The sequence below is a fragment of the Enhydra lutris genome, unplaced genomic scaffold, assembly GCF_002288905.1.
Source record: "Enhydra lutris kenyoni isolate GAN:26980312 unplaced genomic scaffold, ASM228890v2 scaffoldscaffold14, whole genome shotgun sequence".
Lineage (NCBI taxonomy): Eukaryota > Metazoa > Chordata > Mammalia > Carnivora > Mustelidae > Enhydra > Enhydra lutris.
The window spans coordinates 35,015,700-35,029,070 of NW_019154098.1; the positions used below are offsets into that span (position 1 = coordinate 35,015,700).

General features: G+C 48.5%; 1 protein-coding gene and 1 pseudogene across 2 annotated transcripts in view; both read right to left on the bottom strand.

Moving 5' to 3' along the window:
- Positions 1-1,153: 1,153 nt before the first annotated feature.
- Positions 1,154-1,666, bottom strand: LOC111146627 (annotated as a pseudogene). Its single transcript, XR_002640546.1, has one exon. The product of XR_002640546.1 is annotated as a 60S ribosomal protein L32 pseudogene (transcript).
- Positions 1,667-1,977: 311 nt separating this feature from the next.
- The window catches only part of LOC111146833 (BAALC, MAP3K1 and KLF4 binding), an 83,494-nt gene continuing 72,100 nt past the window's right edge, over positions 1,978-13,371 (bottom strand). Inside the window, exon 3 of the mRNA XM_022502528.1 lies at positions 1,978-2,250. Coding sequence (XP_022358236.1) covers positions 2,140-2,250 — 111 coding nt within the window. The 3' untranslated portion in view covers positions 1,978-2,139. The remainder of the gene's footprint in view (positions 2,251-13,371) is intronic.

The window sequence follows — 13,371 nt, forward strand, 5'->3', positions numbered from 1 at the left end:
AACACCCAGATCCAGGGTTTAAGAGAGAAACCTATTCTGAATGTAAAAGTGAGTTCCACTGTGCAATGATTCACAATTATACCTTAGGGTTGAAGGTCATCCCCTAGTTATTAACTCCGCTGTTAGATTCAGGATGTACCAGCATGACCAGCCAGACTCCAAATCTCTTAGCATCAGCAAGGTGCCTGGTGCAGGGTTGGTATTAAATGCTAAATGAATAAACGCACAGTCTATGGAAGGAAGGAAGGGGGGAGGGAGGGAGGGGTACCATGTGCTCGTGTTTGAGTTATAACAAAATTGGCAAGAAATGAGGCCGAGTTTCTAAATTTTAATCTAGGCATGTCAATTCTCTGGGCCATATTATATAAACACACACCATCAGGCTGCCTCTTTCTGCTAAACAGGGAGTTTATTGGTATCGTCTGATACACCTTTAGTCATACCTTTCCCAATCCAGGTGTGTTAACAGTCCTTTAAAAATCATGTTCCGTTGATCTGGAGGAAGACAGTTCCACCTTAACATGTTTAAAGAAATGTTAGATAACTTTAATCTATCAAGATATTTTTTCCCGCCTCTGATTAATACGGTGCGCATCGGTCTCATGGCAACGTGAATGTACAGCAACCAGGGCTGGGGTTTCTAAGGTGATTCCTTTGCAGACAGCAGGTGGCACGTCCTGATGCCGTGTCCGAGAGGCCAGAGTGAAGCCGTGAGTGCTGCTGATGGGTTCTGGGTCATCTTCTTCTTGTGAGCTGTGTCCGCGCTTTGATCAACAGTTGCAAATGACCCACCGGGAGAGAAGAAACCCGGAAGAGCACAGAGTGACCTGGAAAACTCTGCATGTGCAGCGTGTGGCTGAGCCCTTGGAGCGTCCTAGGTTGGGTGCGTCGACCATGGTGACAGTGATACTGCAGTATGGAGGCTGATGTAGACACTGGGATGGGGGGGGACATGGAAGGCTGATGAGGAATGAGTGCGACTGCCTTGTGGAGAGAGCTCCCGAAACACGCTGTGGGTGTTGGGGGGGGGGTTAGCTGGTGTGAAACGGGATCTGCATCTGTCTCCTACTGAGCTAAGGAAACAAGATCTGGGAGTCTTCCTGCGTCTCGATTTCTCCTATATCTGGGTTTGCAGTCAAGTGAAAGACAACTTTTTTTTTTTGTAGTTTTATGGTTTTATTAACACAAATATGACGTGCACAACAAGCTGTCTATTCATTTTCTTCGCTGCGCAGCCTGGCGTTGGGATTGGCGACTCTGATTGGCAGCTGGGCTGCTCTTTCCACAATAGCTTTGTGGTTCTTAGAGGAGACGTTGTGAGCAATCTCTGCACTGTAAGATTTGTTGCACATCAGCAGCACTTCAAGCTCCTTGACGTTGTGCACTAGGAACTTCCTGAAGCCACTGGGCAACATGTGCTCTGTCTTCTTGTTGCTCCCGTAACCAATGTTGGGCATCAAGATCTGGCCCTTGAATCTTCTGCGCACCCTATTGTCAATGCCTTTCGGCTTCCGCCAGTTGCGCTTAATTTTGACATATTGGTCTGACTGGTGCCGGATGAACTTCTTGGTCCTCTTTTTAACGATCTTGGGCTTCACCAAAGGTCTGAGGGCAGCCATGATGCCCAGTAACAAATGGCTGCCACCTCTGCAGGCAGCGCCGAGGAAGAGAGCCTGAAAGACAACTTTTAAGTGAACGCAGTATTCAGTACTCTGATGGCAGTATTCAGAAAGGAAGAAAGAACGAAAGAATGAGCTGACCCGAAACAGTGCGCATGAGCCCAGGCAGGAGCGCTTAGAACCCACGGGAGCATCTCTCACCAGGGAACCTATTCTTACTTTGTTTCAGCCGCCCCCCTGTGGCTGCACTCACCACTTTTACAGCAAACCACACTGCAGGAGCTGCAAAGAGGCAAACCGCACGTTTGCAGATTGGTACCCTATTCAAGTGCTGTGCCGACACAGCTACGTGGTAAGTGGGAGGCTGGGAATGTCCCCGAAGCCCAGGCAGGCACTGGGCTGCCAAGTACAGTCTCTCAAGGCAGCAGCGTTCTTCACATCCAGCAAGGGCCACCCACTTCTTCAAGTCTTCTTGGTGGGGTCCAACACGTGGAGGGCACAGAGAAGTCCGTCTGCCCTGCTAGTTAACGCAGTTCTTCGCCATTCTTCGGTTTCTGTCCACCTGTCGGATGCTGTCTGGAACGTTAATGGTGACTTCTTTTGCAGACATTCGCTTAGCATCTCTTTTAGCCTGTTAAAAAGTTTAACATCATGAACTGAGTTAGTAGAAAATACCCAAATTTGCATTTGTCTCTTGAGATTGTAACGTGTACACACACACACACACACACACACAGAGGCAGGAAGAAGAACCTGCTAGAACACAAGCATGTAACTCCTTTTCAAAGCTTTCTCTGTTGCAACTCTAATGCTGACCTAGCACAGAGCCTAGCATCAGGCATGCTCAGTAAAACACTGTCCAATGAATGAGTTGCTCTGATTGGCGAAGGTCCGTCCAAGGGTAGTGTGGAAGGTTCCACAGTTTGCGTTAGTAAAGCAGTAAAGGCATGCAGCTTTGGAGCAAGACTTTGTGGTTCAAATACTGACTAGACAATTTCACCAGGAGCAAGTTTTTTCTAACCTAACCCTCAGTTTTCTCATCTGTAAAATAGGGAATAATAATAGTACCCACCTCACCAGATTATTGTAAGGATTAAATAAGGTCATGCATTAAAGTACTCAGCATAATGCCTGTCACTAAAAAAAAAAAAAAAAAAAAAAAATGACCACAAAAAGATTTAGTAAGTAAAAAGTAAGACAGACTATCCACTTCAAAGTGAAGATAAGCCAATGATAACAGTCCGGCGTTCATATTAAATACTAAAGCATGGACTAAACTGTAGGTTCTTCAACTACATGTGTCCCACCTCAAGAGTAAACTTCAACTAGTGGGGAGTGATTTTGTGCCCTTTCTGCTCAACTGTATGCTTGGAGTGAGCATGAGAGGGTCATGGGAGTTGTCTCCACAGGGGAGGGACAGAGATGGGTGCTGCCCAGTCCCCAGCCACGGGGACCTGCTGCCTAGCTCCTGGGAGTGCAGTCAGTAAATCCCTTCCGGATGTCCCCGTGGGGTGCTCAGCTACAGAAAGCCACCTCACCCCGGGTCCTGCACTTACCATGGTGGCCCAATGTGAGGGTACAAACATCTGGCCCTTTTGGCACAAAGCAGACCAGCTCTGACAGGCCACTGGGCTCTAGAGTTCCCCATGGGGTGGGGTCAGCCGCTGCTCAGCCGCATCCGGCTGGCTCACCTTGTCCCTTGGCCACTCCCACTTCCATCCCTCCTCTCCACAGGGGCTGATGCCCAATGAGCATTTTATATAATGACACTTCAATGTCACACCTGAGGGAACATCTCCCCATACTGGGCGTGAGTATGGATAGATGCACATTCTTAATATAATATGGCCCCTGATTCAAGCCAACTACTTTATCCACAGTGCATCCAAAGACATGGATGGACTACGGGGCCACTGGAGAAAAAGAAACTGGCCTGTTTGACTTACTAAGTGATATGCAGTTTGTAACCTGTCACACGAATGCTGTGTAGCGGGTGCTGGTGATGCCCCCTCCAGATTCTCTTTATATGCCTGGGGCATCCATCCCCCAACTGCTGTGAGTATGGGTAGCACCCGGTTTTGAAAACTGCCTTCATCTGACTGGAGCCACCTGGCCCAGAAATGCAACAGAGGTCACACCCTGATTCCTGGAGGCAGCCCAAAGCCAATGTCTGATAGTCAGGGATACAAAAGACTGGCCATTTTGCTTCGAGGGGATATAAATCTAGGACATCTTCATGCTCCAGAACCCCTTCATGCTTCAGACCCCCTGTGGGATTCAGCCGAGCTCACGCATTTGCTGACCTGGGTCCTCTGCCCCTCCTGCTTCCCTGACTACCATAGGAGCTTCACCTGAGACGTCTCATTCCATCAATGGTTTGCCCAAGAATCCTCTTCTCAGGCTCCGCTTCTAGGGAACCTGACCTAAGAGTAATTTATGGGTGATCTGCGGGGCATTTAAGGGATAATTTTGACTACTTGCAATTTCAGTCCTTTCCGTTGATGTCTAGAGCTAGGACTTCACTGTTCTCCTCTTATGATCCCAGGGCCTAGCAGCGTCTGACGGAGCAGGCTCTCTCCTCTGGAGTTTGGTTGAACTAGTGGATGAATGAATGAACGGGCACACTGCATTTGCCAAAGCGCCCTTGTTTGAGCAACCAGAAGTCCATGCCGTTTTAAGGATTTAGTCTTCTCAGCTCTTCCAGGACTGAACTGGCACCAGGGCAAGCGGTGACTTTGATGGGTCTCTTTTTCCCTAAAAGCAGAGAACTCCTGAAATCCCACAACCAAGTCTGTCTTCTAAAGAAAAGTGCGACAATTATGAGGCCATTTCCATCCGCTTTGCATTTCGGGCGTTGCTGCACCAGCATGGCGGACCCGGCATGGAGACACAGAGGCTTTATTCGACAGCAACTTTCCCCTCAAACTGGTAGGCAGTACGAGAGCTCTCCGGGATGGAAATGTAAACTTTCCAAATAGTGTAACTGCTTTTCTGTAGAGTTACTGGCAAGACTTCACAAAAGGTTGTTAAAGATTATACACAGAAAATGCTCTGCTCTATATTTTAGTCTCCTTTTCTAAGCTTAAAAATATAAGCAAAAAATTCAATAGTTGGCTGATTCTTCATTTCCTCGCCCGTTTGAGGGTCCAAAGCTACAAAATAGTTGTTCCCAGAACAGCCACAGGATATGTATGGCTTTAATCTCAAGCACAAGGGGGCAATTTCTGTTTTTTCTTTTGGCAGTTTCTTAAGTCCCTATATCCCAAGCCCCTCTGGTGGCGGCATTTAGGGCGCAAGCTTTGGGGCCCACAGAGGGACACTCAGGGCAAGGCTCTGTCACCAATTAGCTGCTGTGAGACACGTTGCTTTACCCTCTGAGTCTCAGTTCCCTTACCTGAAACATGGGGCAATAATGCCTGATTCTTTGTGGGGCTCTTTGAGAGAATTATGCACATCAGTCCACATTAATGAGGTGACCAACTTTTCCCAGTTGGCCCAAGATTGGCCCGTTTTAAAACTGGAAGTTCTCCATCCTGGGAACCCGCTCAGGCCCCCACAAACCAGCACAGTCGGTCAGTCCAGTTAGAGCTGTCATTAATTTTATTTGCAAAGTGATGATGTCGAACATTCTGAATTTCAACTGGAAATCACCTTATTCTACTGGAACTATGGCTCTTGCTCCTGCTCCTTCTAAACAACACTGACCGTAAGCCTGCGGGGCCCGCGTGTGGAGAAAGGGCCGCCGGAGTTCTGTACTCCAGTGACGGGTCCAGGCTGTAAGCCATAAATGAGTCCCCTTTCCAAGAATTACGCTGTATGAACCCTATCCAGTTAAACAGAACAACAAGGCATTCTCCTGGAAGTGCTTTGGGAAAGAGCACCTTTCAAGTCGGAAGCATCTGCAGAAAGTCAACCTCCCACGCACAGCAGCGCAGACCCTCACGGGGTCGGTCATCGCCGCAGTTACAACTTGGAAATCTCAGATTGATTTCTTTTTCTTTTCTTTCCTTTTCTTTTCTTTTCTTTCTTTCTTTCTCTTTCTCTCTCTCTCTTTCTTTTTTTTTAAGGTTTTATTTATTAATTTGACAGAGGGATAGAGAGCACAAGTAGGCAGAGCGGGAGGTAGAGGGAGAGGGAGAAGCAGGCTACCCCCTGAGCAGGGAGCCCGATGTAGGGCTCGATCCCAGGACCCTGGGATCACGACTTGAGCCGAAGGCAGCCACTTAACTGACTGAGCCACCCAGGCGCCCCGGAAATCTCAGATTTCAAGCCCAACTGAGAGGGAGAAAGAGAACTACAATGCCAGATAATCTTCTCTAGAAGCCCTCTTGAGAAGTTGCATTGCCCTCCTACAAGAGAAGAACTATCTGGATACGAGGAACTATTATTATCCCATTTGGTTCCTCAGGCAGTGTGTAGAAGAGGCATTTTCCCCTCTGAGGGGCTTCTCAGCCAGCCAAACCTTTTTATTTCACATCCCATTCCCTTTATTTAACTACAGAAAAAGAAAACACGTCCCATTTGCAATTACTGGCTTTAAAAAAAAATCTTCTGGTTCGCAGCTCAGTGAGGAGAGAAACCTATTTGGCACCTTTTCCCTCTGTGGCTTTCTGCCCATCAATCCTTCTTCCACTTCTAAAATTCTTGCTTTCTGAGTTTTATCACCACTGACTCTTGTTAATGGGCTCCCTCTTGTTTCTCACTCAGCTTTACAGCTTTTCTATTCTTCCCTCTGCCTCATTTTCATTTCTGTAGGTTTAGAACTCTGTGAATCATGGATTTGGGCTCTCTTGATATTGCCTTTTTAATTAAAAGTAATTTATCAGCTGCCATTTCTCAAGGGTAACCAGACTGACTGATAACTTCCTGGCAGCCTTGAACCCGGATGAACCTGTTTCTTTCTTTCTTTCTTTTTTTTTTTTTTAAAGATTTTATTTATTTATTTGACACAGAGAGAGAGAGAGAGAGAGAGAGAGATCACAAGTAGGCAGAGAGGCAGGCAGGCGGGGCGGGGCGGGGGGAGGGGGAGAGCAGGCTCCCCGCTGAGCAGAGAGCAGAGAGATTGGGGAGCTTGATCCCAGGATCCTGAGATCATGACTTGAGCTGAAGGCAGAGGCTTAACCCTCTGAGCCACCCAGGCACCCCGAACTATTTCTCATGGGGTTTAGAAGTTGAAGACCCAGCTCGTTCTCTGGGGAAGTTGGGGTAGCCATGGCTTTTCCAGGGGCACCTGGACTCGGGGGTGCAGCTGTGTCTGCTCACTGATTCTCATGCCTCCCCCAAAATGGGAATACAGATGTTCTCAACTTTACTTTGACCCCACAAATACATCTATACCTAACATGGGTTCACCTGAACCTTTTCACAGTTCCTCACACCAACGAAGAAAAGCAAAGCTTACTGAGATTATGATTTAGCAGACATCAATTTTTCTACAACTGTGTTTTTATTTATAAAACCAATACATGATTATGGTAAAAAGAAATTCAAGGAGTAGAGAAGGCACAATGAAAAGTAACATTGTTCCCATGCTCTGTGCTTTCCCAGGAGTAACCACAGCTAATGATTTCTCTCTCCCAGTATTCCTTACTTCCTTCCTGGCCTTAACCATGGTTTGGATTATATATATGCTTGTTTACTTGCATATTTTCTACATCCTCAACAGATTATAAACTTCCAGAAGGTAGGGACCCAGTGTGTTGTGTTCACCAGAATATAGCCCCAGAATGTAATTTAGTGCCTATCACGTAATAGACACCCAACAAATAACTTGGTGAACACATGTATGAAAAGAAATCTTCAGGGGCACCTGTGTAGCTCAGTGTGTTAAGCCTCAGTGCGTTAAGACCTTTGGCTGAGGTCATGATCTCAGGGTCCTGGGATCGAGCCCTGCATTGGGCTCTCTGCTCAGCGCGGAGCCTGCTTCCTCTCTCTCTCTGCCTGCCTCTCTGCCTACTTGTGATCTCTGTCAAATAAATAAGTAAAATCTTAAAAAAAAAAAAAAAAGAAAAGAAAAAAGAAAGCAATCTGCATAAAGAAGACACAAAATGTCCTGGGAATAGCACACCTGTTTACACTGCCCTGCCCTAGAACTTCCCTACGGTATTCACATTCTGCTTACAGTTGACTGTTTCTTATGCCATCCCTGAGAGACAGCCAGAAGTGGTACTGCCCTCCCTTTCCCAAGAGGCAGTGGAAGTCACTCAAGCCAACATAACTTGCCCAAGGCCAATGTCAATGTAGACGGTTGAACTGTAAAGACGGTGGACCCGGGTCCCACATCCAGCCTCCCACAATTCTGCCAAAGCTTACTCTGAATTTTCCACTGTTTTGTTTTTGGTAATGGGAAGGAAGAACATGGGTTTTGGAGGCAGACACATCTGGGTTTTAAGTCTAACACAGCCACATACTATTCCCTGTGTCATGTTGGCCAAATACCTAACCTTTCTGAGCCTGTTTTCCTGAGTGGGAAATGCTGCCTTCCCCTTAGAGTGAGGGCTAAAGATGATGCCACGTGCAGTGTGGCTGGCTCATAGTGGCCACTGAAAATATCAGTTTCCCTTCCCTCTTCCCCAAAGATTAAAGACAGCCTTGTCACCTGCAACTCAAGACATTTTTCTTCTTTTCAATCAAGCCCTATTAAAGGGAGACAAACAATAACATCTAGCTCTTTCCAAATTCTGTGATTTTATTTGCTGCCGCTTCATGGCATTCGTTTGAGGTCATTAGGAAATATTTGATCATAGCAACACCACCCAGGGCTAGGATGCTAGGCTCCAAAGGCAGGGGTCAGGTCCTGCCTCAGGCAAAACTCTCCAGAACTTACCAAGCCTGGAGCAAATCCCGTGCCCACAGCAGCATTATCGCCTGTACTCACTTAGCCTACTCAGCGCAGGGGTTTAGATCTATCTGGTAGGGAGTGCCAAAAGGAGTTGTTGTTGTTCAACCTGAACCTATTATAGATCAAACACTGGGAAGGCAGCAGAACCTGCTTGAGAAAAGCACTGGGGATCCCACAGAGGAGTCATCAATCATATGATGGGCGCTGAAGGCGGGTGGGGAGGGAGCGGTGCTGTGGGAAGCCTTCCTAATCCTAGTGAAGTGCCAGGCCAGCCTCACTCGATTGATCCAGGAGACCCAGTCTAGGATTTCTCCGATGCTGAGATGTCAGGAAGGTCCCAAGCAGTGAGTGAGTGTGTACTAGGTTCACAACCCTGAAGCAGGCTCAGAGGGCAAGGGCATAAAGAATAAGGAGGTCCCTGCCCTGAGAGTCTTCTCATCAGATTGGTGTTTCTTCAGACCTTTAGATAAATAGTGAGTCTTGGGGCGCCCGGGTGGCTCAGTTGGCTAAGTGTCTAACTTGAGCTCAGGTCATGATCCCAGTCCTGATATGGAGCCCCATGTGGGGCTTCCTGCTCAGCAGGGAGCCTGCTTCTCCCTCTCCCTCTGCTACTCTCTCCCTTCCTCCCTGTCAAATAAATAAATAAAATCTTACAAAAAAAAAAAAAAATGAGTGCCTGGGAGGCTCAGTCCTTACACATCTGCCTTCAGCTCAGGTCATGATCCCAGTGTCCTGGGATCGAGCCCCAGATTGGGCTCCCTGATCGGCGCAAGCCTGCTTCTCCCTCTCGTTTCCCCTGCTTGTATTCCCTCTCTCACTGTCTCTCTCTCTCTGTCAGATAAATAAATAAAATCTTAAAAAAACAAAACAAAACTGAAAAAAAAAATGAATAGCGAGTCTTGCAATTCTTCCTGTATGTAAGGTGGCAGGCAGCAGACAGTGGCATATATGGAGGTAGTAGAAATCACCACACACACACACACACACACACACACACAGAGCCCTATATTGCTACACTGTCTCCTTTTCCCAGGCTCAAACTACAATGTGCATCAAAGCGCCTCCTGAAGACAGGTCTCCCTCTCTAGCTTTCCTCACGGGTTTCTTTTGTTTGGTGCCCCAAGACTCACTATTTATCTAAAGGTCTTTTAACGTCATGTTTTTGTTTTGCCATGTCTTTATTTTGTTTTGTTATGCTCTTCTCACATATCTCCTATCACCAACCACCCAGGAGCAATTCTGGGCTTATCCCATCCTCCTTTCTGGATCAGGCCTCCCTCTCTGGCCAGGGCCATCCCTGTGAGGCTTCACCGTCCTTCCGGGTCTCGGGAGCCAAGCGAGGAAGCTCCTCCTTGGAGATTCAGTCTGGACATTGGTGACGTTCTTAAGCACAGTCTGGCCACTTGGTCAAGAGTAATAAAGTCACCCCCAATGACGCAGCTTCCGAAGACAGGCGGGCTCACGGGAGGCCGGCCACCCACTCGAGACTCGCCTGCTCAGAGCTGTATCCACACACACATTTCTACCTAGGCTGAACACTTGTTCTAGTTCTGGGGAGAAAAACAGGAGTCCTAGGGCTGAGGGAGCGGCACACTCAGATTGGAGAGCAAGGGTCTGGAGGCAGCCCGGAGCTCCTGAATGACGAATTAGCCAGACAGAACAGCGGCTGTAGGACTGCCTCCTGGGTTTTTGTCAAGCTCAGGGAAGAGGCTGGGGGAAGGAGACCCAGGCAGGGATTGCTCAGGTGCTGAGCTGCTGGAAGGCCCCAAGTGACTGGAGGAAATCAAGATACAGCAGAGAAATCAAGACACCATCTCCATCGAGGCAGCTCCAGTTTGTACAATATCGTTATTGTCACCTTCCTTTCACTAGTTAGCACCTGTTCAAGCCAGCAGAAGACAGGGGCCGAGGGAACTGAAAGAAGGAAGCTATGGTTTGTCTGGTGGGGCATGAGGTGCAGAGGGGCTCAGAACAGGAGACGCTGCTGCTCACAGCCATTCCTCAGCTGTCCCCAGAACCCTCCAGAAAGCAATCCAAACTATGGGGAGGCGTCTCTATGAAAGGGAGGAGTTGCTATGCCCTCTATGTGACCTTTCATTTCCTTGAAATAAATAGCACTACCTCAAATCGGGGAAGCCTGTGTTCATTTACCCTGTATTATCTGACGCCCCAGCCTCACCCCCACTAAACCTGGCAGCCGCTTCAGCACACAGGACACGTGTTCCTTTTCCACTCCCGGATCCTTGGCATCAGAACCCTGCCTGGCACCTCGATGGCACTCCAGGGAAGAACATGACACGAACGCATCCAAGGAGTGCTTATAGGACCCGAGCAGAACGTTGTCCAGGCCTCACAAGGACTGCCTCGGCACACAGGCTTGTTCTGTCCATGGGGATGCAGACAGGTACCTAGAGATGCCTACTTCGTGAACGGTTCTTCTGGAGAAAGAAAGCTCTTTAAAAATGCCCAAAGCCTAGGGGCACCTGGGGGTCTCAGTGGATTAAGGCCTCTGCCTTCAGCTCAGGTCATGACCTCAGGGTCCTGGGATCGAGCCCCACATTGGGCTCTCTGCTCAGCAGGGAGTCTGCTTCCCCCCTCTCTCTCTCTGCCTGCCTCTCTGCCTACTTGTGATCTCTCTCTCTTTGGGTCAAATGAATAAATAAAATTTTTAAAAAATAAAATGCTCAAAGCCCGTCAGCCCGGGGCTGGATGCAGCACAGGAGAGCGCTGTGGAACGGCAGGATGTTGTCTTGGGGGAGCAGAGGAGGAGGGAAGGGGAGAGTGGCTACTGCCCGAGCTGGTCACTGGTCACCGAAAATGCAGGAAGCTGTAGCCCAGGGTGCAGGTGGGCAGCGCGGAAGAGGTGGTCCATCGAAGGCCCTGGAGCATTTAGGAAGCAAACGATTTTCCCTGAGCAGATTCACCGCTGAGAGCTGTGTAGGGACGAGATAGCTCTGCTGACAGGAGCTTCAGGGAGAGGTAAGCTTGGCTCGTAAAGCCCACTGTGAATAGGAAACCTGTGCCATGGCTTCTGGGGACACAAGACGCCTGGTGGCTGGTAGACCCCAGGACACAAAGATCACTGAGGCACTTCAGCACCTGTCCGAACACTGGGACCGAAGCACCTGCTCCCTGATCTTGTTTAGGAAGTGGCTGCGAGGCAGCCATAGCTCACTGGACTGCGAAAACCACCTGTGTGGATGGCCGATCAACGGGGCCACCGCTCCTAGGGCTGTATTGGTGGGACAGCTCCTCATGTCCCCTGCCACTGGGCCAGGGAGGGTAGGAGTTGGTGTCCTCCGTGTGTGTGTGTTGGGGTGTGGGGGGGACTGCTTCCCGGCTATCTCCAAGTCTCCATCCTCATCTGTCAGCTGGGGACAATATCAGTGTTTTACAGCTGTCGTGAGGATTCGGTGAGACACTGTAACAAAGTGCTTAGCATCCTCAGCCTGCCTGCAAGGCTGCTGTCACAGGCCTAAGAAAGACTAAGCACAACTCATTGGCTTTATTTTTTTTTTTTTAAAGATTTTATGTATTTATTTGAGAGACAGAGAGAGAGAGTGCCTGTGCAAGGGAGGACAGGAGTGGGACAAGCAGTCTCCCCACTGAGCTCGGACATGGGGCTCGATCCTAAGACTCTGAGATCATTACCTGAGCCAAAATCAAGAGTTGGTCGCTTAACCGACTGAGCCACCCAGGTGCCCCAACTTCCTGGCTTTAAATTCTTACGTTCTACAACTGGAATTCATCCGCAGCTGGTTAGCGTGTAAAGCTGGTTAGCGCGGAAAACAATTTGTCAGTATCTCTAAAAGTCGCATATATCCCCATCCCATGAGCCAGGAATTCTACTCCTAGGAATATATTGAAAAGAAATGAACGTCCACCAGCAGGCATGTCCACGGACGTCAGCAGCTGTATTGTTCACCATGGCCCGGCCAGAAACGACCCAAACATCCTTCAGGGGGTATAAGGTTACATTCACATAATGGAACAGACGTAACAATGAAAATGAGCAAATCTATGCAACTCACAACCACACAGATGAGTCTCACTGGCCTGACGTTGGACACAAGCAGCCAAGCACAAAAGAGCACACACCACGTGACACCATCTATAAACGTCTACAAAACAAACCACACTGGCCTAGAATGCTAGATGTCAGAAGAGTGGTTAGTCTGCAGAGGTGGGCAGTGACTGGCACGTCCCAGTCACCACGGTGAGGGGCACAAGGGACATTTCTGGGGTATGGAAAGTGTTCTGGGCTTCATGTGGCTAATGATTATGTGGGTGTGCCGCCTTCTAAAGATTTCATTGTGTCGCCTTGTAAAGATTCATTGCGCTTAGGACTGACTTGGGCGTTTTTCTGAATGTACGTTCCATGTGGTAGACAGCGTGACTGTCCTTAATCAATCCTTTGCTGTCTCTCCAGTCAGGACTTCCTTGCCCTCCTGATGGGGGGCTTGTCCATGTGACCTGCTTGGGCCAAGAGGAGGTTAGCTGGCAGGATGTGAGCAGAGACGTGAAATGTGTTCCTGTAGTTTGGTTTTGCCCTCTTGGGTTTCTACCACAGTTGTGAGAAGATATGCCCCAGAGATGCTGCTTTTCTGGGCTGATTCCCAAAATAATATACATGCAACAGCCTGAACTACATGCGGAGCCTGGTGCCGAAGTCAGGCCTAGCCACTCAACTCACAGCTGATTGTGGCAGGAAAAATAAGATTGTTCGAGGCCACTAAACACTGGTGTGCTTTGGTGTGCAGCATTACTGTGGCCATAAAGGACTAATACCTTATTCTTCAGTCAAAAAGTCTGTCCACGTCTCTATGCTCCATCTTTATAACAGTTGCCTGTTTCAAGTTCCAGTCCCTGGTACCCACCTCCAGCACTTACATGAATGACTCATGACGACTC